The 23,798-nt window shown below is 40.9% G+C and overlaps 1 protein-coding gene across 6 annotated transcripts in view; it reads right to left on the reverse strand.

The window, feature by feature from the left end:
• Positions 1–23,798, reverse strand: part of CADPS (calcium dependent secretion activator) — a 389,515-nt gene that overhangs the window by 145,497 nt on the left and 220,220 nt on the right. For all 6 annotated transcript variants that reach the window (XM_073350983.1, XM_073350980.1, XM_073350977.1 and 3 more), the window contains exons 7-9: positions 16,982–17,093; positions 10,539–10,678; positions 4,926–4,992 (exon numbers count right to left, since the gene is read on the reverse strand). In XM_073350983.1, coding sequence (XP_073207084.1) covers positions 4,926–4,992; positions 10,539–10,678; positions 16,982–17,093 — 319 coding nt within the window. The remainder of the gene's footprint in view (positions 1–4,925; positions 4,993–10,538; positions 10,679–16,981; positions 17,094–23,798) is intronic.

The raw sequence follows: 23,798 nt of genomic DNA on the forward strand, positions 1-23,798 counted from the left end.
ACAAAGGGCTAATACGTGGCAGTAATACCACCCCTGCGAATTTCTCCTGTGACATCATGCCTGTGATTTGCTCTCCCCTCCAAATGGAGAGGGAAATAGCTTAACTGCTCTCAGAACCCATAGTAAAAATTACTTATGGTGGGGCTGAAGCTGCACTGGCAGCATACACTGGATGTGAAAGGAGGGGAGAGGAGAAGCAAAAGAAGGAGCAAAGTGGTCGGGGGGAGAGGAAAGGGAGAGGACAGAATAATAGAAGGCAACCATTTTTATTGATTCGTTCGGATTTATATAAAATTAAAAAATGCCACAATTGGGCATTGCAGTTGTAGCCATATAGGCAGCTCCTTGCACCCATGCTGATCCAATGGCAGGACCACTGCTTAAAAGATCCTCTATCCTTCTCTTGGAGTCCTTTAGAAACATTAAAATTACAACCCACACATATAAACTCAGATATGAAGTCTAATCCTCCCCACATGGCTAAATATAACCAGCAGAAGGGAAGACAGGTCAAGGACACCTCTCCCTCTCGCCCAACAATATATATGGTACATAAGACCCATCCTAACTAGATGTTGCATCAAAAGACACAGGTATGTTTTGAATGTTTCTGGAGACTCTGCAGAACCCCACAACAGGTGTCTACCCTCATGAGTCCCTGCTCCCCATCCTTCATTCTCTATATAATTAACCATTATCACGCTCAGTACATTTAGCAGAATCCAGTGAATTACAGGCACCAACCAGTGCCTTTGCTTCCAATCAGTGTTAATACAGCAGCCATCCTTAGCATCCCATGAAAAGCAAATGACAAACTTACGGAGATCAAAATATTTTTATTCTATCTGTATTGCCTGCTGACAAGTTCAGTGGGCCTGAGCTACACCTAAGGGACAGGACAGTGTGCATTTGTTGTTTATATTTGACATACAGCAGAACATTTCACATTAACAAAGTGACATAACAGAGCAGTTGTTACGGCAGCGGGAATTTCTGAGACTGACTACAGAAGTGCCATTTTCTCAGCGGCTAAATCCTGCTTGCCTTACTCAAGCAAACTGTCCCACTAGGCCAAATTATGATCTTACTCATGCCATTTGAAGAATAAAGACCTAGTAACATTAGAAAAGGTGGCCTGGCTTCATGTGTTTAAGTCATGCTCTCACATATGGGATGCCCGCATATGTGATTAGTAGTGAAATTCATGCTAAGGAATACACAAAATCCAAAAATCATACAAATAATTATAATGAGGTAGAAAGGATCAGAAGAAGGACTCAGTGTGAGACAAATGGGATTGGGTTTTCTCATTAGATGAGGAGATTAGGGTCCAACCCTGCAAATGCTTACCCACAATTATTCTTAATTTATTTATTTCTAATAATGCCCAGACCTTGCTTTCCAAGCCGTGTCAAAGGCACCTGCCCAGAGGAGCTTGCAAGGAAGGAGAGAGAGTCCCTGGATTAAGAGCTACCTCTCTGAGTAAGGCGTTTAGTTTGGAGAATTCCAGTGCACAAGAAAAGAAGAGACAAAGTTTGAATTGATAAGTATAATTCAGTGCTAACGGAAAATCCAATTGCTTCACTGTCAATTATATTGCCATATGGTTGTTAATTCAGAAATAATATAATATAGAAAACAGCACCCTAAAATATTTACCATCATATTAGCTATGCATATGTTTCTGTGTCTTCTGCACATAGAGAGTCATTACGAATGCTTTGTTCTCTCCCCAAATGCCTTGACATAGTAGTTTCCTTTATCAGCAATTAAGCCTGAAACAGTTTAAGCTTTAATTTCTGAGAGCCCAGCCCTGTGACCTACTGAGTACTTCCTGCAAGATACCAAGGGCTCCCAATTACCATCGAAACCAGTGTGGCTTTGTCTGCAGTGACAATGCTAAGCAATCCTCTCTCTGCTGGTTTAACCCTGCTGCAGTTCCGCCAGCTGGCATTTTTGTGTAAACTGGCATTTTTAACAATGTGCCATAGAATCACAGCAACGCAGGGCTGGATGGGGTCTCAAGATGGCATCAAGTCCAGCCCTTTGTACTGAGGCAGAAGCAGGTGTTTGCCCAACTTGTTCTTAAAACCTCCAGTGACGGGGATGCCACAACCTCCCTCAGAAGCCTGTTCCACTAACCTTAGAATTAGAAAGTGTTTCCCTTGCTGTACATTGAGCCCACTACTTCTGGTCTTACCTTCAGTTGACATGGAGAACAACTGATCACTGTCCTCTTCATAACAGCCCTTAACATATTTGAAGACTGTTATCAGGTTCCTCCTTCTTTTCTTAAGACTAAACATGTCCAGTTTTTTAACCTTTCCTCAGAGGTCCGGTTTTCTAAACCTTTTATTATTTTTGTTGCTCTCCCCTGGACTCTCTCCAATATGTCCACATTGTTCCTAAAGTGTGGGCCCAGAACTGGACACTGTACTCCAGCTGAGGCCTCATCAGTGCCAAGTACTATTCGACATTGGTGAGGCCTCATCTGGAGTACTGTGTGCAGTTTTGGGCCCCACACTTCAAGAAGGATGTGGATAAATTGGAGAGAGTCCAGCGAAGGGCAACAAAAATGATTAGGGGTCTGGAACACATGAGTTATGAGGAGAGGCTGAGGGAGCTGGGATTGTTTAGCCTGCAGAAGAGAAGAATGAGGGGGGATTTGATAGCTGCTTTCAACTACCTGAAAGGGGGTTCCAAAGAGGATGGCTCTAGACTGTTCTCAATGGTAGCAGATGACAGAACGAGGAGTAATGGTCTCAAGTTGCAGTGGGGGAGGTTTAGATTGGATATTAGGAAAAACTTTTTCACTAAGAGGGTGGTGAAACACTGGAATGCGTTACCTAGGGAGGTGGTAGAATCTCCTTCCTTAGAGGTTTTTAAGGTCAGGCTTGACAAAGCCCTGGCTGGGATGATTTAACTGGGAATTGGTCCTGCTTTGAGCAGGGGGTTGGACTAGATGACCTTCTGGGGTCCCTTCCAACCCTGATATTCTATGATTCTATGATTCTAAGTAGAGCAGGACTTTCAGCACCCGTGTCTTACACATGACACTCCTGTTAACACACCCCAGAATTATATTGGCCACTGCATCAGTGTTGACTCAGATTCAATTTTTGATCCACTACAACCCCCAGATCCTTTTCAGCCATAATGCCACCCATCCAGTTATTTATCATTGTGTAGCTGTGCATTGGATTTTTCCTTCTTAAGTGAAGTACTTTTCCCTTTTATCTTTACTGAATTTAATCTTGTTGAATTCAGGACATTTCTCCAGTTTTGTTAAGGTCATTTTGAATTCTACTCTTTCCCACCAAAGTGCTTGCACCCCGTCCAGCTTGGTGTAGTCCGCAAATTTTATGAGCATACTCTTCATTCCATTATCAGAGTTACTAATGAAAACATTGACTAGCACCAAAGCAGAATGACCTCTTTTTAAATTAAGATTTATACACATAAATGAGTGAGCGGCAGGACATGGAAGTTGTAATCCATTTTTGTCCCCGCCTTAAAATGTACAAGAGTATTAAGTCAAACGGCAGAGGCAATGGAATTCAGACTGAAATTTGAAACTTTGTGCAAAATGAGAATCAAATCCACCAGTTCCACACATGGAGTGAAATCCTAACCCTGCTGAAAGTTTGCCACTGACTTCAATGGGAGCAAGATTACACCCATTAACTTGATTACTCCTGATCTGCACTGGGGTAAATGAAATCAGAATCAGGCCTTACATTCTCTCTCTCTCTCTGGCCTGGATTCTCTGGTCTGGCCAAGCTGTTCTCAGCACAGGACCATGGCCCATGATGGCTTTTTTCTACCTTAGTGGTTCACTTCAGGGCTGTTCTAACTTACACCTGACAACAGCTCCAGAGGCAACATATGGGCATGGCTACACCCCAAATCCACCCTGGCCCACACTTCATTTTTCTTAGACATGTCCACTCCACTGGGGGAATCGTCAGTGGAGCTGGATATGCTAGGTTTCCAGCTGCTTTGTCTAGCCAGAGTGCATAGAGTCCTGAAGCTGTGACTGACAGACCACTGCTACTTTATACAACATTTCCAGATGGTCAGTGGAACTGCTTCTCTGACAATGGTGAAGGATCGAACACTCCAAGCAGACACCCTTCCTACCCAGCTGTTGCCCAGACCAAGACTCTTCTAGAGTTTACAGGGGACTTTTTGGACCAACTCACTTAACAAAAAACCCAAACAAGTCTCTGCAGGTTGGCACCTGCTTTCTGCCTGGTTTGTTTTTGTTTTTTTGGTTTCTTTGAACCAAACTCAACCATGATTGAACTTAGAGATGACACTAAAAGTGGAGGGGTAAAAAAAAAAAAGTATAGGAAGAAAGAAAGACATTGCACAGTGACCAGTAAGGGCTGAATGAGAGGATGTTCAGTACTGATCACGGTGATGGCTTAAACGCAGGGAGAGGAGATAAACATCTGGGTAAAACACGAGCCCCATGATTGACAATGGTAAAGTTTCCATTGACTTCAGAGGAGCCAGAATTTCATCCCACAGGTACAAAATGGAGAATCTTCACCCAATAGCACAGATCACAGTAGAGTGAATTTATTTCTGCTTATCTCAGTAACCCTGCCCTAATATTACTTCCTCATGTTACCAAACACCACGGTAGCTGCAGGAATGCTATGGAATTGGATTTGGAGGTTGCGAGCTGATGTGTCCTCAAGAGGCTATTTTCCTTCAGAACTTTTGCTCTATGAGAAAGTCGAGAACCCCACTGCCACCCAAATGATACTTTAGAAAATGTTTTATAAAAAAATCAGATTATTATGAGAACAGATTTTACAATACCACCAATTAGTGTTAAAATTAAAATTATTATGAAAACAAACTTAAATCCACTGAACAGTCTTAAATTTAACACTAATTTTTAGCTGAAATGTTACCTGGACCAGCACAAAGAACCTTTTCTTCCATCTCTTCCAAACGTTTTTACCAATGGCCCATAAGTATCTAGGGAAAAAAATACAGAATAGCTGAATTCAGTACACACATACTGCTTATTCTCCTATTGCTTTTTAGTGTCATTGCTCCACAGCTCGGCAAGGAAGTCAACACAAAACCAGGAAGAATTACAAGGGTCTCAAACTATGCACAGTTAGCAAAGAACACGTTTGTGATTTCTACTGTCAAAATAAGCTGTAAAGATAGCAACATAGAAAGCTATTATAGACTCATTATTAATGTCAGGGAACATTTACATAATCTCCAATGTGCTATAAATCTCTTAAATGGAGAACTGGTAAAATGAAAGCAGGAAAATGTGTGTTATGTACAATAATTGCCTTGATTTCATTATCTGCTAACTCTCAAACATGAAGGGGCTGATTCGCCTCTTGATTACTCTGGTGTAAATCAGGAGTTAAACATGATAAAGGGCTTGATCCAAAATTTGTAGGAGACAATGGAAGTCCTTCCCTAGACTTCAATGAGCATTGGACTGGGCCTTAAGTGACAGCAGAATCAGGCCCACTGTGATCAAATTTCAGAGGAATATTGATGACATAATAGGATCCAGAACTAACACAAGCAGGCAATTCCAGAAACCAACCTTCAGGGATTCACACTATCAGCTCTTTGTGGGATGATTTATTCAGAGAATTTCATATTACTGTCTATTTTTATGGCCATGTTTTAAAAAGGCAAAATGTACCTATTCAGCATAACTTTCTCTCCCTTTTTTGTTTTTTTGTTCTTTAAAAGAAAAAAATAAATAGTAAGGATGAGTGTAAGGAGCATAAGTGATCTGATCTGCTATAAAAGCTGTACAACTCAAAGAAGTTGGCCGTGTGAATTAGAAAAGGACATTTTTGGAGTTATTGACTATAGGAGTCCTTTAACTTTACAGAACAGCTACTGTACAGTCAAGTGGGAACAGATGATATTTGCAGTGGAAGATCTTGGAAACACCTTAACATTACTTTCTAGCCTTTACAAACCCATTTTGTTGAGGGGAGCTGTCAAACAGAAGGGTTACTCAAAACATCAAAAACTGGGACTGTAGAATTCAAACTGACTCAACTAAATCACCTGGTTGATAAATTTAAGGCGAATTTCTAGACATCTACCTGGTTACCATAACTCAGATGAAATGAACTCTCTCTAATAAGGAAGTGAATTCATCACGCCTATAAAGGAAGAATTAGGGCTTTTACAACTAATTTTGTGCTTAATCTCCGTGATGGAGCACCTGCTGTAGCTGCCATTGCAATCCATAATAAAGACACTGGCAAACATAATAGTAGTCGTTATAATAATAATAATAAACACAGAGACATCATCCAGTGTGGTTTACCGGTTTTATTCAACGGTACTGTGGTGTACTGTATCAACATGTTTTTCTCAAGATATCTGACACCTTTGCCTTTTTTCTGCACCAATAAATACATAGATAGTAATTTTCTGTTATCCTGGTAGTCCTGTCTGTCAAAAGCGACCCCATATGAACACTTACTCTTTGCAAATGTACAGGCTTCCATTGTGGTACACGCACAATTCTACATGATATGCTAACCTGGGTAGTGGGGTCTTGGTTTATGAAACAAAAACATAGAGCCCAATTCTGCTGCCATTGGAGCCAATGGGAACTTTGTCATCGTCTCAAATGGGAACCTGGGATCTGACTCTGTGACTCTTACATAAAATGTGCACAGTTTCAGACTTCAGTGCATACCAGCCAATTAACAGAATTTTAATATCAAGATGTTGGTTGAAATGAACAGTATCAGGCGTCAAAAAGCATTCAAAGAATATAATCAAAAGTCCCGTGAGTTACTTTTGCTTCATCTATACATGCTGATCTAAATGGTACTGTAGTTAATGGGAGCTTTTCCATTGATTTTAATGGGAGGTTTCTCATATCCTTATATAGATGTATTCAGGCCATTAGGTGCAAAGGTAGAATGGTTTCTGCCCATTCATCCCACAGGTAACCCTGTTTCATTAGGCACCGTAAAAGAAATGTTATGATTTAGTATTAGCAAACTTGTGACCTCAACATAAATTAATATGCAAACAAGTAAAATAAACCTTCTAAAATCCTGGATCCTTTTAAGTCAAAGGGAGCTTTGCCATTGGCTTCAGTGGATTCAGGATTTCACACCTGGTAACGTATAAAGGTGTAGGTTCTACACTAAGATTGAGAATCACTCTGGGTCCTTCTGCATAGAGATTTCCTGTTTCAGCTAATTAAAAAAAATCAAAAGTTAAAATCCCAATATATAACTGATTTCTCATAATTAAATGCTGTTTTGTCAACAAGTGTCAGCAGTGAAACATTGCAAGACTTCAGTGCTGACAAGGACTGCAACATGCTGTTTTTAGTTGTTCTGTATTTGAACAGTCAAATCATTGATTGACAACCTAAATGTATTGCACAACAAAGTGGCATGCCAGGATGTGAGTGGTGAATAGAAGCACATTCTAATAAAGACTTTGGCCAGATTCTGCTCTCAGTTATGCCACTATAAATCCAGAGTAATTCCAGTGTGGTCAACCAGACATACACCAATGGAACTGTACAATATTTAGCTAACATCTTTAACACAGATTCTCTGCAATGAAGCTGTAGGGATTGATTCACATCCCCACTGAAGTCCATGGAAAGGTTCTGATTCATTTCAGTGGGTTCCGGATCAGGCTCCAAGGGTAGATATTGCAATGAACCAATATTTTAAAGTAAATAATTTTAATCAACACCTTCTAAATCAAACATTAGACCAAAAAAGCATGACCAAAGCCAGAGCTATTCAGTCCAGTTGCCATCAGAAGCTGCAAACAAATATGACTGATGAAAGAATATCCTCTACAGATAATTTCTGGAATCCTGTGATGGCCAACTATGCTCCAAATGTGGCTAGGGATCCTGACCTCACTACTGGACAGACAAACAAGGTGGAGGAAGACAAAGGAAAAAGGATGAGTGGTTTGATCCATCTATCAATTATGATGCAAAACTTTATGAAAATAAATAATTTTTGTAGCTATAGAAATAAACATCTCGTTATATCCTCCTAGAGCTGATCTGGTTTATAATCTGGTAGTATGGGGAATGTGCTTATCTGCCTATCTGAGAAAGTAAAGGACGAGGAATTATTCTTCTTTGTTAAATGAGTTTGAATTGGCCAGCTCAGGATTGGCTGAAGTGCATACGGTTTATGGAATCATGAGAGGAAGAGCTCATTTTCTGTGCTCAGAAACAACACACAACTCCCACTGTTTCAATGTGAGTGGAAGATCTGGGCCCAAAAGATAGAAGAAGCCAGTTAGGTCATCTAGCCCATTTCCGTGCCAACAAAGAACATTTTCCCTATTGTAGTTTTCTAGTGTCATAGAATCACAGAATATCAGGTTTGGAAGGGACCTCAGGAGGTCATCTAGTCCAACCCCCTGCTCAAAGTAGGACCGATCCCCAATTAAATCATCCCAGCCAGGGCTTTGTCAAGCCTGACCTTAAAAACTTTGAAGGAAGAAGATTCCACCACCGCCCTAGGTAACGCATTCCAGTGTTTCACCACCCTCCTACTGAAAAAGTTTTTCCTGATATCCAACCTAAATCTCCCCCACTGCAACTTGAGATCATTACTCCTTGTCCTGTCCTCCGCTACCACTGAGAATAGTCTAGATCCATCCTCTTTGGAACCACCTTTCAGGTAGTTGAAAGCAGCTATCAAATCCCCCCTTGTTCTTCTCTTCTGTAGACTAAACAATCCCAGTTCCCTCAGCCTCCCCTCATAAGTCATGTGTTCCAGTCCCCTAACCATTTTTGTGGCCCTCCGCTGGACTCTCTCCAATTTTTCCACATCCTTCTTGTAGTGTGGGGCCCAAAACTGGACACAGTATTCCAGATGAGGCCTCACCAATGTCGAATAGAGGGGAACGATCACGTCCCTCGATCTGCTGGCAATGCCCCTACTTATACAGCCCAAAATGCCATTGGCCTTCTTGGCAACAAGGGCACACTGTTGACTCATATCTAGTTTCTCGTCCACTGTAACCCCTAGGTCCTTTTCTGCAGAACTGCTGCCAAGCCATTTGGTCCCTAGTCTGTAGCGGTGCATGGGGTTCTTCTGTCCTAAGTGCAGGACTCTGCACTTGTCCTTGTTGAACCTCATCAGATTTCTTTTGGCCCAATCCTCCAATTTGTCTAGGTCCCTCTGTATCCTATCCCTACTCTCCAGCATATCTACCACTCCTCCCAGTTTAGTGTCGTCTGCAAACTTGCTGAGGGTGCAATCCACATCATCCTGCAGATCATTTATGAAGATATTGAATAAAACCGGCCCCAGGACCGACCCTTGGGGCACTCCACTTGATACTGGCTGCCAACTAGACATGGAGCCATTGATCACTACCCATTGAGCCCGACAATCTAGCCAACTTTCTACCCACCTTATAGTGCATTCATCCAGCCCATACTTCTTTAACTTGCTGGCAAGAATACTGTGGGAGACAGTGTCAAAAGCTTTGCTAAAGTCAAGGAACAACACGTCCACTGCTTTCCCTTCATCCACAGAACCAGTTATCTCGTCATAGAAGGCAATTAGATTAGTCAGGCATGACTTGCCCTTGGTGAATCCATGCTGACTGTTCCTGATCACTTTCCTCTCATCTAAGTGCTTCAGAATTGATTCCTGGGGACCTGCTCCATGATTTTTCCGGGGACTGAGGTGGGGCTGACTGGCCTGTAGTTCCCAGGATCCTCCTTCTTCCCTTTTTTAAAGATGGGCACTACATTAGCCTTTTTCCAGTCGTCCGGGACTTCCCCGGATCACCATGAGTTTTCAAAGATAATGGACAATGGCTCCGCAATCACATCCGCCAGACACATCTGTCTGCTGTGTCTATTGTACTTTTCGAAGTCTCAGTCAATGGGGCATTCCAACATTCCCTCAAGAGACTATTCCATGGCTTAGGATATCTCTGTTGGGAGGTTCTCTCTGATATTCAGGTATAACTTTTAATGTCTTTAAATTCCATCCCATTACTCCTATTTATACCTTCATGTTTAACCCTAGATGAAATCTATGTAATTCTACAATTGTGAAGCATTGTACATCCCTATATAAATAATGATGCTAACAGTTCATCTTCATCCTTGGTGTATACCTCAAGCAGAAAGCCCATTGTTTGGTGGTTCTGAGAATTCAAAGTAGGAAGAAACAGAATAAATTGGGAAATGATACTGATGTTGAAATAAAAGACCAGAGCATCTCACTGGTTATTTTCTAACAGAGAAAATAAAATCCTTAGTCATTTCTTCAGGAGTACTGCTTAAGGATTTAAATTGTTAGGTTGATGCACATAAGCATATTAAAAGGATTATGCTAAAATATGTAACGTGCACTGCAAATGAGTGAACTAGCTCCATTTCTATATTTATGCCTACTTCATCCGTCTGCGAACTGGAGAATAAAACAGTCTCTCTCCATTCCTGTCATGCTCAAGTAATAAAATCCAAACTCAAACCCAACTGATTCAGAACAAAACAAAGCACTTACCCAGAATGCTTCATGTTTTGAGGTTTATCCATTCGGACTGCAAGTTTGATCTTTAGATCTTGATCTGGGCAGTTTTTGGAAACAGTCATTTTGTGCCACTCTGATTGTTTTGGACTATTCGGAGTAGGGTGAAGAACCACCTGCACATAACAAAGATAGCAATGGTGAAGGAGAGAAATGACCCATTACATTGGTTTTAACAGGAAATTAAAATACATTCCTATTGACTTCATTAGGGGCAGGATTTCACTCACCATATTTTAAGTTAAATTTTATTATTTTGGGATTAATTTATATTGTATCTCCTTGGCTGCTCTCGCTACTGCATAATTATTCTCAGTGTCCTGAAAAATTTAATTGCATGTGGTCACGATATGTGACATTTACCATTGTCAGTATTTTTCCATCTTTAAATCATCTGAGAAAAGATTAAGGCAAAAGAATTCACAGTTTCACAGATAACTCAGGCTCCAGGGCAGTTCATACTGACAATACAGGTGGAGCAAGTAGCTAACATTGCCAGACTTTCTCCATTAGGATACCCTGTTTTCAGTTGCTTACAACTTTGCCAAAAGTTCGGGTTGAAATTTTCCATGCTGGGTGGCTGCCTCAGGGAAGTTTTAATTAAAAATGCTTTGGAACAGGGACTTAAAATTTGGCCAAGAAGTCACTCTAGCATTAAGGATGTGCCTTTTGCTGCCCTGGGAAAATTTGCCCACATTTGGCACAATTATGAGCCTTTGAAAAAATCTCAGTTAGCACACGCTCAGTAAAGACTTATTAAAGTTTGCCAGCTAAATTCTATGACAATTCTGTCTGCACCCTACTGGGCCTGCTCCATCCCTTTGCAGCTCCTACATGCTGACTGGAATCAATGTATGCCATCCCGTCAGAGTAGCTGAAGGTACTGAGCAGGGCTTTCCCTACAAATGCTCTTCATACCCACTGGAGGCTGCAATGATGTCGAACACAGGACCTGAGAATAGGGAGCCGTGTTCTCAGTGTTTCTCTTGCTAGTGCCCAGGCAGTGCGGAGGAGGAGGAGGATCCTGACTTGAATGTAGAAGTGGGTAAGGAACAGGATGAGAGGAGAGACTCAGAGATTCAGGGGAATAGTAGCAAGAGATCATGCAATTACACACATAATGCATACACACGAGGAGGCCAAGTTAATTAAGGGTGCCCGTGCATTCTTATGGCATATCCTAATTTTTGAGTGCTTGGCTTTGCAACCTTCATGTTCTTTTAACATACTTTTTTTTTGCCTGTAATTCTATTTACAGTGTGGGCACTTTATATATTATTTACCCTTCAAAGCAGAAGATAAGGAAGAATGGGAAATATCTACTAGAGACCAGTGTTTTGGTTTGGTGCATTTGTTATTAGAATGGGGAAGCTAATACCTGGTGGTCATGAACAACCTTGTTAAATAACTAATTAATTGGTGATCTAGGTTAAATCGTTTAAATGTATGATATTATTAACTATTAATTATTATTAACTATTATTAATAAGATTTTATTAAATAGTTTAAGGAGTAAAGCTTACACAATAGAAGAGAAAAGAATAAAGATTATTACTGGTAAAAAGTCTTTTATTAATAGTAATAATATTACTAGGAACTTCTGTCAAAACTCAGGGACCCGTGGAGCTAGGAACTACACAGAAATGTAACAAAAAGGGCAGTTCGTGCCCTAGAGAGCTCACAACCTAAATGACATACAGGAACCAATTAGATGACAAAACTGACATATGGGGTGGGATGAGGTTAAGAAAATGACCAGAGCTAAGCAGAAATGCAGAAGTCGGAGCTCCTTTAGAACTCATCTGAGACAACTGGAGAGACATGTTCAGCAGATGTATGTCCTTGACTCATTGTTATTTGTATAAGACTTAGGACAAAATTACATTAATTGAAGAATTACAAACACTTCCCAACTGCAGGCTTTTGGATCATTAAATTATAGCTTTTGTAAGCACTTTGGTTTGTCTCTGTTACATATATATGCCCCAACAACAATCCCTCTTCCTTGAAGTTCTCAGATAGCTAGCTGGCTACCACTCCCATTCTTTTCTGCACCAGGCTCCTGTCAGTGTCTGAGTCTGGCTCCTTTCAGATCGCCTCTGAGGTCAAATTACTGCAGGTGCGTACCTCATGTACAAACAGCTATTTATATCGTTTTAACTCCCAGCTACGCTGCCTCCCCGGCAAGGGACTTCTCTGCGACACACAAAACAAGGTAATAATGTTGCAGCGTAGTGGCGGCCGTGTCAATGCCAGGATATTAAAGAACAAGGTGTGCGGCTGAGGCAGTATCTTTTATTGGACCCACTTCGGAGACCTGAAGCAGAGCCCTGTGGGGCTCAAAAGCTCCTCTCTCGCTCTCACCCACAGAAGCTGGTCCAATAAAAGATGTCACCTCCCCCCCTTGTCTCTCTAAAGGAACAATGTTGCAGTTTCCAGCCATTCTAAACACACAATGAGATTAAAAACAAAAGGTGAAAAAGTGAAATTCATATAAAATTTCACCCCACCCCCAACTTTTTTTTTTCTTTTTACCTAGTGGGATGAGAGGCAGCAGGCAAAATTTCAGACAGGTCAATTTGTTGTCAGGGGTCTTCAAAGAGTCCCCCATTCCCTTTGTGAGTCTGAGCATACATCCTCTTTTGGAGCAATCAATTATGGGCTGAATTTAATCAATAGTTCACCTTCTATGTTCTATGCTTCCTGACTGAACACAGGGCTGGAAATTAAAATGCACATAAAAAACATCTGGCATATTCCTATAGCGGTGCATATTCATACCAGATGCCAAGATATCAGTTGTTGCAAAAGGTTTATAACCTTTTCGGCATCTCTCACTTCCGCCTCCAGCAGGGAAGAGATGATGGTCCAGACCCTCAACTGGTGTAAATCAGTGGAATTTCACTGGCTGCAGTGGAGATTTGCCGGTTTATACCGGCTGAGGTGATGACCTGGTAAGTCTAAGAATTCTGAAAATTCTTCAAAAGGATCTTTTTGTCCATTTGCTTATTCTACACCCATTATCCTGGCATTTAATACTTAATATTTTACGCTCTGTGTGTGCTTGGAATTTTCATTGACATCGATGATAACTGGGCCATGGATTGCAGACAAGCAATGGTCCACTGTTTAGAAAGGACAGTGCCTCTCAGATAAGGAAGAATAGAAAGAGCAAGCCTGTCACTACTTTCTGGGAGAACAATATTTCATTTCTGCCTAGTGACTCCACCTCTATCCCTTCATGTAATTTATTCCCAATTATTACAGTACATTTAGATGTGTGTGGCTAAAGGCTCAGTAATTTCGCAACTATTCTCTGTATTGAAATGTCTCTCTTTCTCCATTCCTGATGCATAAACTTCGGTCTATTGATCTTTTCATTTTCATACTTTATTGGTTTGTGTTGTTTTGCTTTCATTCTGTTCTTGTGACTCTCACCAATGCATGTTAAAATTCATTAAAGTCTCCACTGTTGGGCAGTGACATGCATCTCCTCATAATATATTAGCCTACAGGCAAGCAAATTCTCTTTATAACTGGCAGTATTCACCCTCATTACTTATGGTGTTTCTATCATTTATTCCTGACTAGTATTATTCCATGCAACTTCCAAATACCAACCCAGTTTATCACCCTTTTTTATACTCCACCGAGCTTCAGATTTACTGCTGATACAACAAACTACAATTTATTTTTTCTGCATTGAGACCAAAATTCCATTGACACTGATACCCCAGTTCACTTACTCCTTTTGGATTTGATCCAAATCTTATTGAAATCAACCGTCAACTGTAATGTATTTTGGATCAGGCCCTCATTCATCACCTTTTTTAATGTTATACATACTGAATTTTACCCACTAGATTCATCTTTTATATTTAATCATGCATGCAAACTTCGCTGGTATGATTACAAAACTGTATTATTTATATGGATTAACTGAGCAACACTAGCAGAGCATGCATTATTCTTTGAAAGGTTTGATTCCAGCATCCCTGAAGTTTGGCCCTGATTTCTTAGTGCTGTTATCATGCTCTTTCATTTCCAATCACTTTTTAAAAATAAAATCTTTTTCAAAGGAAGTTTTTGGCATTTGGCAGTAAAATGGCAGCAGGGATAGTGTTATAAATATCTGCTCTCTATTTCCAGGGGAAGAACCTTTCTCCTGTGTCATGCCCAAGTGGCTGGGCTTTGGATAGGGGTAGGGTGTTCACTTGGGGCGGAGTCCTCCTTGCAGGGCCTTGGAGGAGAGCAGAGCTGATCTGTGGGTCGTCCTGCAACCTGACTGTTGCAGTAACATCGACATGTGATTGGGGGATCTGCCACACCATCTCCCAAAGCCTCCAGTACAATGGGGCATAGGGAACCCCCCTCTCCACACAGCTTGGTATTAAGGAATAAGGACCAGAAATCCTCCACCCCAGCTTTGATGCAGACAGAAACCTCTGATTTCCTTTCCAGTAAAACATCTGCTTTTGAGGAAAGTAGCCTCCTGGTAAGTACTTTTATGACCCTCTGTTTTGATGTATTTTAAAATTGTTCTCATTAAAAAAATTTACTTAGTGTTCTTATATTTTATTGACCTTGCTGCCCTCCGTGGGTGAAACCCTGTCCCCACTGAAATCAGTGGGAACATTGCCATGGACTTCAACAGGGCCAGGATTTCACCCCATGAGTCTAACACGGCCCCGGGAGCAGCAATTTAAGGCTTGCGGGTATTTTCCAGCTCTCACTGTCAACTGAAACAGTTAAATTGGAAGTGTCAGCCAGTTCCCAATTCAGCTATTGCCAGAGAAAACGAGAATTGTAAATGTCTGGCAGACCACAAAACACTTCTTAAAGGGCAGCTAGGCATGGATGTTTTTGTGTACAGAACTGCATTAGTTCCCTTTGCCTTTGAGACTCTGCTGTCTTCCCTCATCAGCTCAGACAGGTTTGTGTCAATTTGAACAGCTAAATCAGGGGCTTAATACGCTCAAGATTTAGTTGTTTGAACAAAAACAAATCCCAAAGCAGCCCAACCAGACAAGCACCATCACTAGACAGAAGAAGGCAGTTTCAGGCATACCGAGTGCCTCTTTGAAGTGCAGCTGGCTAAGAAGTGCTGGTGGACGTACTCCAAAGGAAATTACCATGTCACCCTCTGTGTTCGTCAGCACTGGCCAGTACCATTTGGGTTTGGGAAGCTAAAAAGGAGCTGTAACTCCCAGATGGACTCAGAATGACGCTGAAGCAGTGGGGCTGGCTCATCAGCATTACAGAAGTAACTGGGGACAAGGCAGAGCCTGAAAAAGGTTTTGTACAACAAGCACTGCTAATTCCTTTCCAAGCCTGGCAAATTCAACACTGCTCACAATTGCCACCTGGCAAGGAAATCACAGTTCTTCAGTTGAAACGAAAGCAACAAAGCAACTGGGGTCTGAACCAACTGTACCCACGCAGGAGAAAGAGCTGCTTGTCACCGTGGACGGCTCAGCGAAGGGCTCTGCTCGGCAGGCAGTTATTGTCACAAAAGAAGGCGCCATGTTCGAACGTTTAAAGAATGAGTTTTGAAAACAGGACCGAGAATATTAGAATGCCACTGCATAAAGCAATGGGACATCCTCACCTGGAAGTCATCCTAGCTCAAAAACAGAAACAAGAAGGGTGATGAAAGCGATTAGAGGCACGGACACACTGACGTGTCAAGTGCTCTCCATGGGAATGGCACTAGTGGACACAACCACAAAGAGTGGAATCCAGATTAAGAACAGCCGTGACTGCGGGGGAAGGTTGGGGACGTGACAGGGGAGGAAGGGGTCATCAGAGGTTCTGTAGCCAAAGCCAGGGAATCTGAATCCTTTACTGATGAGGGCACTGGCAGATGAAATCCACCTCCCATATGTAATGCAATATTTCATCTCCTAGGGTGAAGTCCTGGACTCACTGAAGCCAACATGAATTTTGCCACTGGCTTCAATGGAGTCAGGATTTCACCCTGGTGAATAGGTAATGCAAATCAGCCCCTTTAATGCTATTTTCCCCAAGTGCTGGAGTGAATGTCATGTGTATATGAAAGCAGCCTCACACTCATTTGCCTAGCCTTAAACCCCTTTTTCTGCTTTAAAAGAATCTCTGTCTTTTTTCCCTCAGCGGTGTGCACTTCTAAGGGATCCAGGACTGCTAATATCACACAAAAGACATTCTGCATTTGTTCTGTGTGCTTCGCCAGCTGAACTACTGCCATTAAAAGCTAACACCAAAAACAACGTATGAACTGCATCAGTTTCCAACACTGTTGCGGAGAGAGAGTGTGTTCACCATGCCCTCTTTTGCTGTGTGTCTTGGAATCACAAAATGCTCTGCTTGCTTCCACAGATATTTTCTTAACCTCATCAACAGACCTAGAGAGACATCATTAAAGTGGAGATTTTTCTTACCCGCCCAAGTTCTTTGTCTTCTAAAGCCAGCACTCCGGTGCTCTCTGTAAACAGCTTCACCTTCACTGCAGGAAGTGCGTGCGTTGTGGTAAAGTCACCTTGAGTGCCCCAGCTGTGAACACAACCACAGGGAAATGTTTAGAAACACAAGCAGGACAGTTGTGCTGTCACCTGGGCGTGTAAATGGTTAATGTTGGATGTCACTGTCTGGCATACACACACACACACACACATAAGTGATACAACTGTGTGAGTGACAATGTGTTAATTAACTTGCTAGGAAAATGCAAGATAGATTCTCAGAAATGTCGCACTGGCTCTTCCTGGAAGACAATGGAGTATGTGGAAGTAATACAAAATCAAGTTTGAAGAGAACTTTATTTATTTACATCTAGTTTGCCAATTAATAAAACAAAGCCCAATAATCAGCCTGCAGTAAAAGTTTGTAGCGTAGTTATAGACTAGAAGGATACTGGCTCTCTAGACACAATGTCTGTAATGCTTTCTATCTGTTGTTCTACTCTTACCTATTGTATCTTGCTCTTTTTATCTTTTGTTGAAAGTTAATTTTGCATTCCCAGAATTACTTCGGTATGAGCCCTGCCAGCTCTGTTTATCCATAAAACAGGTTCAGCGTTCGTAGCAGCAGTGCAAGCTCCCACACATTGCCCATCCATAGGCTCCAGCCTTAAACCAGAGTGGTCACCTCTGAGCAAGGTTAGCTGGAACTGCAAACAAGGATGCCAAGGTGTGCTGATTTTGAGGATATGGAGGCCTATCCAAGTAAGAACTGGATGGAGACCACTAATTCATTACACAAAGTCTGCTAATCATCCATCAAATGGTAACCTGGGTTTGAAAACAGCGACCTAAAGGTTAAATATCCCATATATCATAAACATACCCCATAGCCAACCAGCCTTTATATTACTCCCTAAAGTTCTGCAGTCACAGAACGATCTATGGGTATGCAGACAACACGAACTAATTTCACAGAGCATGTGGCTTTCTCCCTCAACATTCAGCAGAATCTTGCTAAACCCACTGTAGATCATAACAATTTGTGAACTACTGAGTAACCAGCGAATCATGGTTATCCCACTATAAAGTGTGCTGCCTTCATTCATTTTAATATGTGCAATTTAGTTATAGCTATTCATGATTTACAGAATACTAGTAAATACACTGCAACAAATATTTCCCTGATTTATACAACCCCCATTAACTTACTTGGGGCTGGAGAGCATATAAGAGCCTGAACCAAAGTCAAATTCTTAGTAATGGGAGACTTCACCACAGCTCTGTTTCTGTTACTGATCTTTGTAAGGTGAGTCCACGGGGGTCTGTGTGGGAATTACTGGGTTTACAGATTAGTGGACAGAGATTTAATGAAGTTCTACTGCACAACTTTCTCCATTTAATTGTGCTTAATGTGTGCTCGGCCGGTTTTTCTCTCTCCAGATTTTGGACAGATGGGAAACTTTTCATCATAGGTAGAATGGATTTTCAGTATTTTCACAGCTCATTTAATTTTGTCTCAGGAACTTTACAACTGTGCTCCCATTTTTAAAAAGTCAGTGCAATTGCTGTTGCTAAAGTAGGCAGTTCCCTTTTCTCTCTTCTGCTTAATATAGCAGACAAAGATCAATAAATCCTGACAAAGTATCCATATTATTGCTATTTTCCTGAAATAGACAGTGTCAAGAATGACAGGCCCAACATTTCACATACTTTAACAACATCATTTTCCCACTTTCTCTCTGGAAAAATCTACCAGTTTTCTGAAACTGAGGCTACAATATTAGTAAAAATCCCACTGGGTAGGTCACTGAGTTTTCTAAGGTTTGTCTACATGTGGATACTCAGGAAAGATCATTTGAATTATCTTTTAAAGTGGATTACTTAAACTGCATTAAATTCCTCTGTGAACATTTTTATTCAGAATTCAAATGGCCTTAAATCAATTTAGCTTAAATAATTTTGGAAGTGAATTAAAATAAACTGAATTAAGGGCACTTTAATTCTGAAGACTATTCACAAAGGGGTTTAACTAATCCATTTTAAATTCACACCTCTAGTTAATTTGGATTAATTTTCTTGCATGTCCCTATGTAAACACGCCCTCAGGCTTGCTGGCACATACATGCACTTTGCATCATAACCCTGTATGATCTGTCTGCTCTGTTCTGTCACCTGGCAAGGAACTGGAACAAGAAAATCTCAAAGATTTAGAAGTTAGTTGAAGAAAAACATTCAAATGTTTGACTCTGGATGCTTATCCAAAGTTAATTTTAGGAAATCCATTGGGCTGGCAACTTTGTATGAATGGGCTTTTCTTGTCAACCTGCTGGTTCTGTCTGGTTCATTCCAGTTTGGAACTATTGCAAGAATAGCCTTCTGCTTCCAGTTTCAGCAGAAACCAGGAAGTTCAAAGGCATGAAAATTAAACACCAAACAGATAAAGATCTTGAACTTCAAAATGTGTTTAGTTACACTAGTTGACTCTTAATTCACGTAGCTTTTTCCTCCTAACATGAATATGTAGAGCCCTACCAAATTCACTGTCATCAAAAATGTGTCACAGACCGTGAAATCTGGTCCCCCCACTCCTTGTGAAATCTGGTTCTTTGTGTGCTTTTACCCCCAGTACTATTCAGATTTCACGGGGGAGACCAGTGTCCTCTCAAATATACAGTGACTGTGAATGATGCAGTTATCATAGGATAAACTGATGTCACTAATGCACATAGATGAGTTTTCAGGAGTGGCTCTCCTTAAGCCTGCAATCTGAAAATTGCTTTCTAAGAGCTTTCTTGCCATATGGGATATTTCAAACATTCACATCTATATCCTGTTTGCAGAGAAGTAGCAGCCTGTTCCATGGCTATAGAACTGCTACATTTCTTGTATCAAAAAAGGCAAATAAGTAGTGATAAACATCAGCTGGATGGTCAAAAACATGCTGCAAATTATACCTGATTTAACAAAGCGTTAACAGTTGTGTGTAATTTTTAGTGATGACGGATTATTAAAACAGGCTGGAGATAAAGGTTGCAACTTTCAGAACTGAGTGATAGATTAGATGAGATTTCAGCCATAATGTGTGTGCAGTTTTACATGGGTCACTCATGGCTGCACCTCTTACTTTGGGTCCTACTCAGTGGTGGATTTTAGTTGTAAATCTATTATCAGAAAGACACTTCGCTTTTCCAGGAACTAGGTTGTGGATCCTGAGAGAATTGATGGAGGAAGTTTGGCTGTCACAGAGATCAGCTGTATTAGAGACACTGCACAAACCATGTTTTTGGAATGTTTTTAGGAAATTGTCACTTTAAAATGTTCTTTCTCCTGCATCAACACTGTTTGAGCAGCCACCTGCTTTAACCTACCTCAAGGTATCAGCGAGCTCTGAGAAGTGCTCCCATTGTAATCTAAATGAGCCTTGGTGTTATAAGTGAGCTTATTTTTTGAAAACTGCACCAAAGTACATAGTCACTATTGCTGACAGTGAGAAACTGGAATGGACTTGTCTAACTAGTAAGAAAAGTTGTTTTATTAGAAATCACCTTTTTTACAGGAGAAGTCTATCTGTACAACTCTACCTCTTATACCACTATTCTATAGTGACATAACTGATTCCAAAGAAGTTTGCAGAAATATTATTGAAGGACTATGTAAAATTATATCCAAAAAATGACATTAAAAGAACATTATTAAGGTTGCAGACTCAAGCGCTCAAAAGTTAGGACATGTTAGAGTTAAGGTTGCACAGACAACCTTAATTCAGCCCCCTTACAAACATCAGAATGGCCGTACTGGGTCAGATGAATCGTCCACCTAGCCCAGTATCTTGTCTTCTGACAGTGGCCAATGCCAGATGCTCCAGAGGGAATGAGCACAAAAGGGCAACTATCGAGCGATCCATCCCCTGTTGTTGAGTCCCAGCTTCTGGCTGTCAGAGCTTTAGAGACACTCAGAGCATCCCTGGACATCTTGACTAATAGCCATTGATGGACCTATCCTTCACGAACTTATCTAATACTTTTTTGAACCCAGTTATACTTCTGGCCTTCACAACATCCCCTGGCTATGAGTTCCACAGCTTGATTGCATATTGTGTGAAGAAATACTTGCTTTTGTTTGTTGTAATAACACTTCCTTATTCGCTTTCTCCAGACCATTCATGATTTTATAGACCTCTCTCGTATCCTCCCCCTTAGTTGTTTCTTCTTTAAAGCTGAACAGACCCAGTCTTTTTAATCTCTCCTCATATGGAAGCTGTTCATACCCCATGTAATTTTTGCTGTCCTCTATAAATTTTTCAAGATGGGGAGCCTAGAACTGCACAGGAATTGAAGGTGTAGGTCTACCACTAGGGTGATCAGATATCCCAATTTAATAGGGACTCTCCCAATATTTGGGGCTTTGTATTATATAGGTACCTGTTACCCCATACCCCACCCCCATCCCGATTTTTCATACTTGTTATCTGGTCACCCTATGTACCATAGATTTACAAAATGGCGTTATGATATTTTCTGTTTTATTATCTGTCCCTTTCCTAATGGTTCCTAACATTCTGTTAGCTGAACACTGAGTGGACATTTTCAGAGAAGAACCCACAATGACTATAAGATCTCTTTCTTGAGTGGTAACAGCTAATTTAGACCCATCATATTTTGCTTGTATAGCTGGGATTATTTTTTCCAGTGTCCATTACCTTGCACTTATCAACATTGAATTTCATCTGCCATTTTGTTGCCCTGTCACCCACTTCAGTGACATCCCTTTGTAACTCTTCACCATCAGCTTTGGATGTATGTATTAGGATAAGTCTTTAATTATATGATCACATAGTATTTTTTCCACAGCAAATGAAGACAGGGTCTTATAATGGGTATTACAGATCAATCTTAATTAATTAGCTCCATCTACAACTATTATTGCTATGAAGTATCCAAGAATGTCTCAGTCTTATTAGTCTCTACTTATTTTTAGAGATTTTTCATGTCATTCAAGTTTTTCTGTTCCCTCACAAATCTACTCAAACGTATATGCAGGCACTCACCTGTAACATTTAGAATTATTTCCTATACTGAGAAAATATGTAGCAAATGGTGATAAGTATTAGTGGCAGTGTTATTGGCCCAATGCAGACTCCAGAAATGACTCCAGAAATATCCTGTGGATCAATATCAGGAAAGGGTGCCCCTTAACATGAGATTTTGTAGGAATTCATCTAAAGTCTCATGAGGGGCATAAACACAGTTAGCTGACATCTTAGCTGTGACAGCAAGCTACAGCACACTGGGTATGAGCCACAGGAGGCAAGAAGAGATATGGTTGATTATTCATGTGATTCAAAGGAGGGTTGGCTCACCTGAGTCTCAGATCTCTGGTAAACAGCTTGCTGCTGCTCTAATCACTGTCTAGTCAATCCGACCCACACCAGTGAATCACTAGGGTGCATCGAGCCTTTTTGTAGTGCACCCTTCTGGAAGAAACAGGCTGTATCATCTGGAAGCAGTTCAACAGCTGGTGCGTGCCAATGAACACTTCAGATCAACAGTCAACCATCCAGTCGATCGGCACACTGTGTGTTCTCCTTTTGCCCAGGACTGCAGCTGTGCATTTGATTATCAGAAACAATGACCCCAGCCCAGCCTTTAAGTGTTAGCGATACAGAAATAGCTCATGTCCGTGAATGTTTGTGGAAACGCCAGCCAAACTCCTGGTACTGTAATGCAAATAAAACCAGAATAATCTAATAGAACAAACTAATGCTCATGGAAGCAAGAACATCAGTTAGTTTTAGGCAATACTACCATGAAATGAGTTACTGTGCCTTGTTATTAAGGGAAATACTAAAAGACCTAAATGTCTTATTTTAGTATGAAAACCGTGTTGTATTACACAATGACTGTGAAGACAGATCCAGCTTTTGTCTCTTTGATAAGGGCATTTTCTTGAATTCCCTTGCACTCCTTAATTAGCAATCACAACCTGTGGATCTCTGAGGAGAAGCACAAACCATTTGGGGCCCATTGCTAATCCTTCCTGTAACTTTTGATGTTTTTCACATGCTCAGATTGGTTTACAAAACCCTGTAGAACACTGAACAGACTGTTTATATGAGCATCAAAGACCTTGCCCCTCTGAATAACAAAATCAATACACAAATCTAATCTTGACTGCAGTTGCTTCTCCCCATTAGCACATGGCAGTGCATTTTGGCTTTGGCTATCAAGAGGAATATGCATGTGACATTTCTCAGAACTCTTATAAAATTCAGCTTTGATTTAGAAAGACCACAGGCTAATGAAATTTGTGACACAAAGTCTGTTCAACAGTTGCACTCCTGTGTAGGTGACTTAGACCTGGATCATTCAAACAGGTACATGAGTAACGTTACTCACATGAGTAGCCCCACTGACATAACTGAGTAAAGTTAAAGTTATTCCTTTGCAGGATTGGGATAAATGCTCTAAACAAATACAGATTCAGTAGGGTACAGAACAAAAAGAACTGAAATATGAATTTGTGCCTTCTTTTAAATTTTAATAGCATTTTACTGCATGTTTCTTGATGTTCTATATAGGGCTGACTTACCCCTTCCTACGGTAACATCCATGGGGAAAAAAAACAGTATTGCCCATCCCACATGGTCAAAAGTTATGAGTCAGGCCTCCAAAATCATGAGACTTCCTTAAAAACCATGAGATTTTACAAGAATAATTTTGGGGTTCTGTTTATTTGCCTTCTGGTGCTTGTGCCTTTAGAATGCACATTTTCAAGCTTTTCCTTGCAACCAGGGCCA

The sequence above is a fragment of the Lepidochelys kempii genome, chromosome 7, assembly GCF_965140265.1.
Source record: "Lepidochelys kempii isolate rLepKem1 chromosome 7, rLepKem1.hap2, whole genome shotgun sequence".
In the NCBI taxonomy this organism is placed as follows: domain Eukaryota; kingdom Metazoa; phylum Chordata; order Testudines; family Cheloniidae; genus Lepidochelys; species Lepidochelys kempii.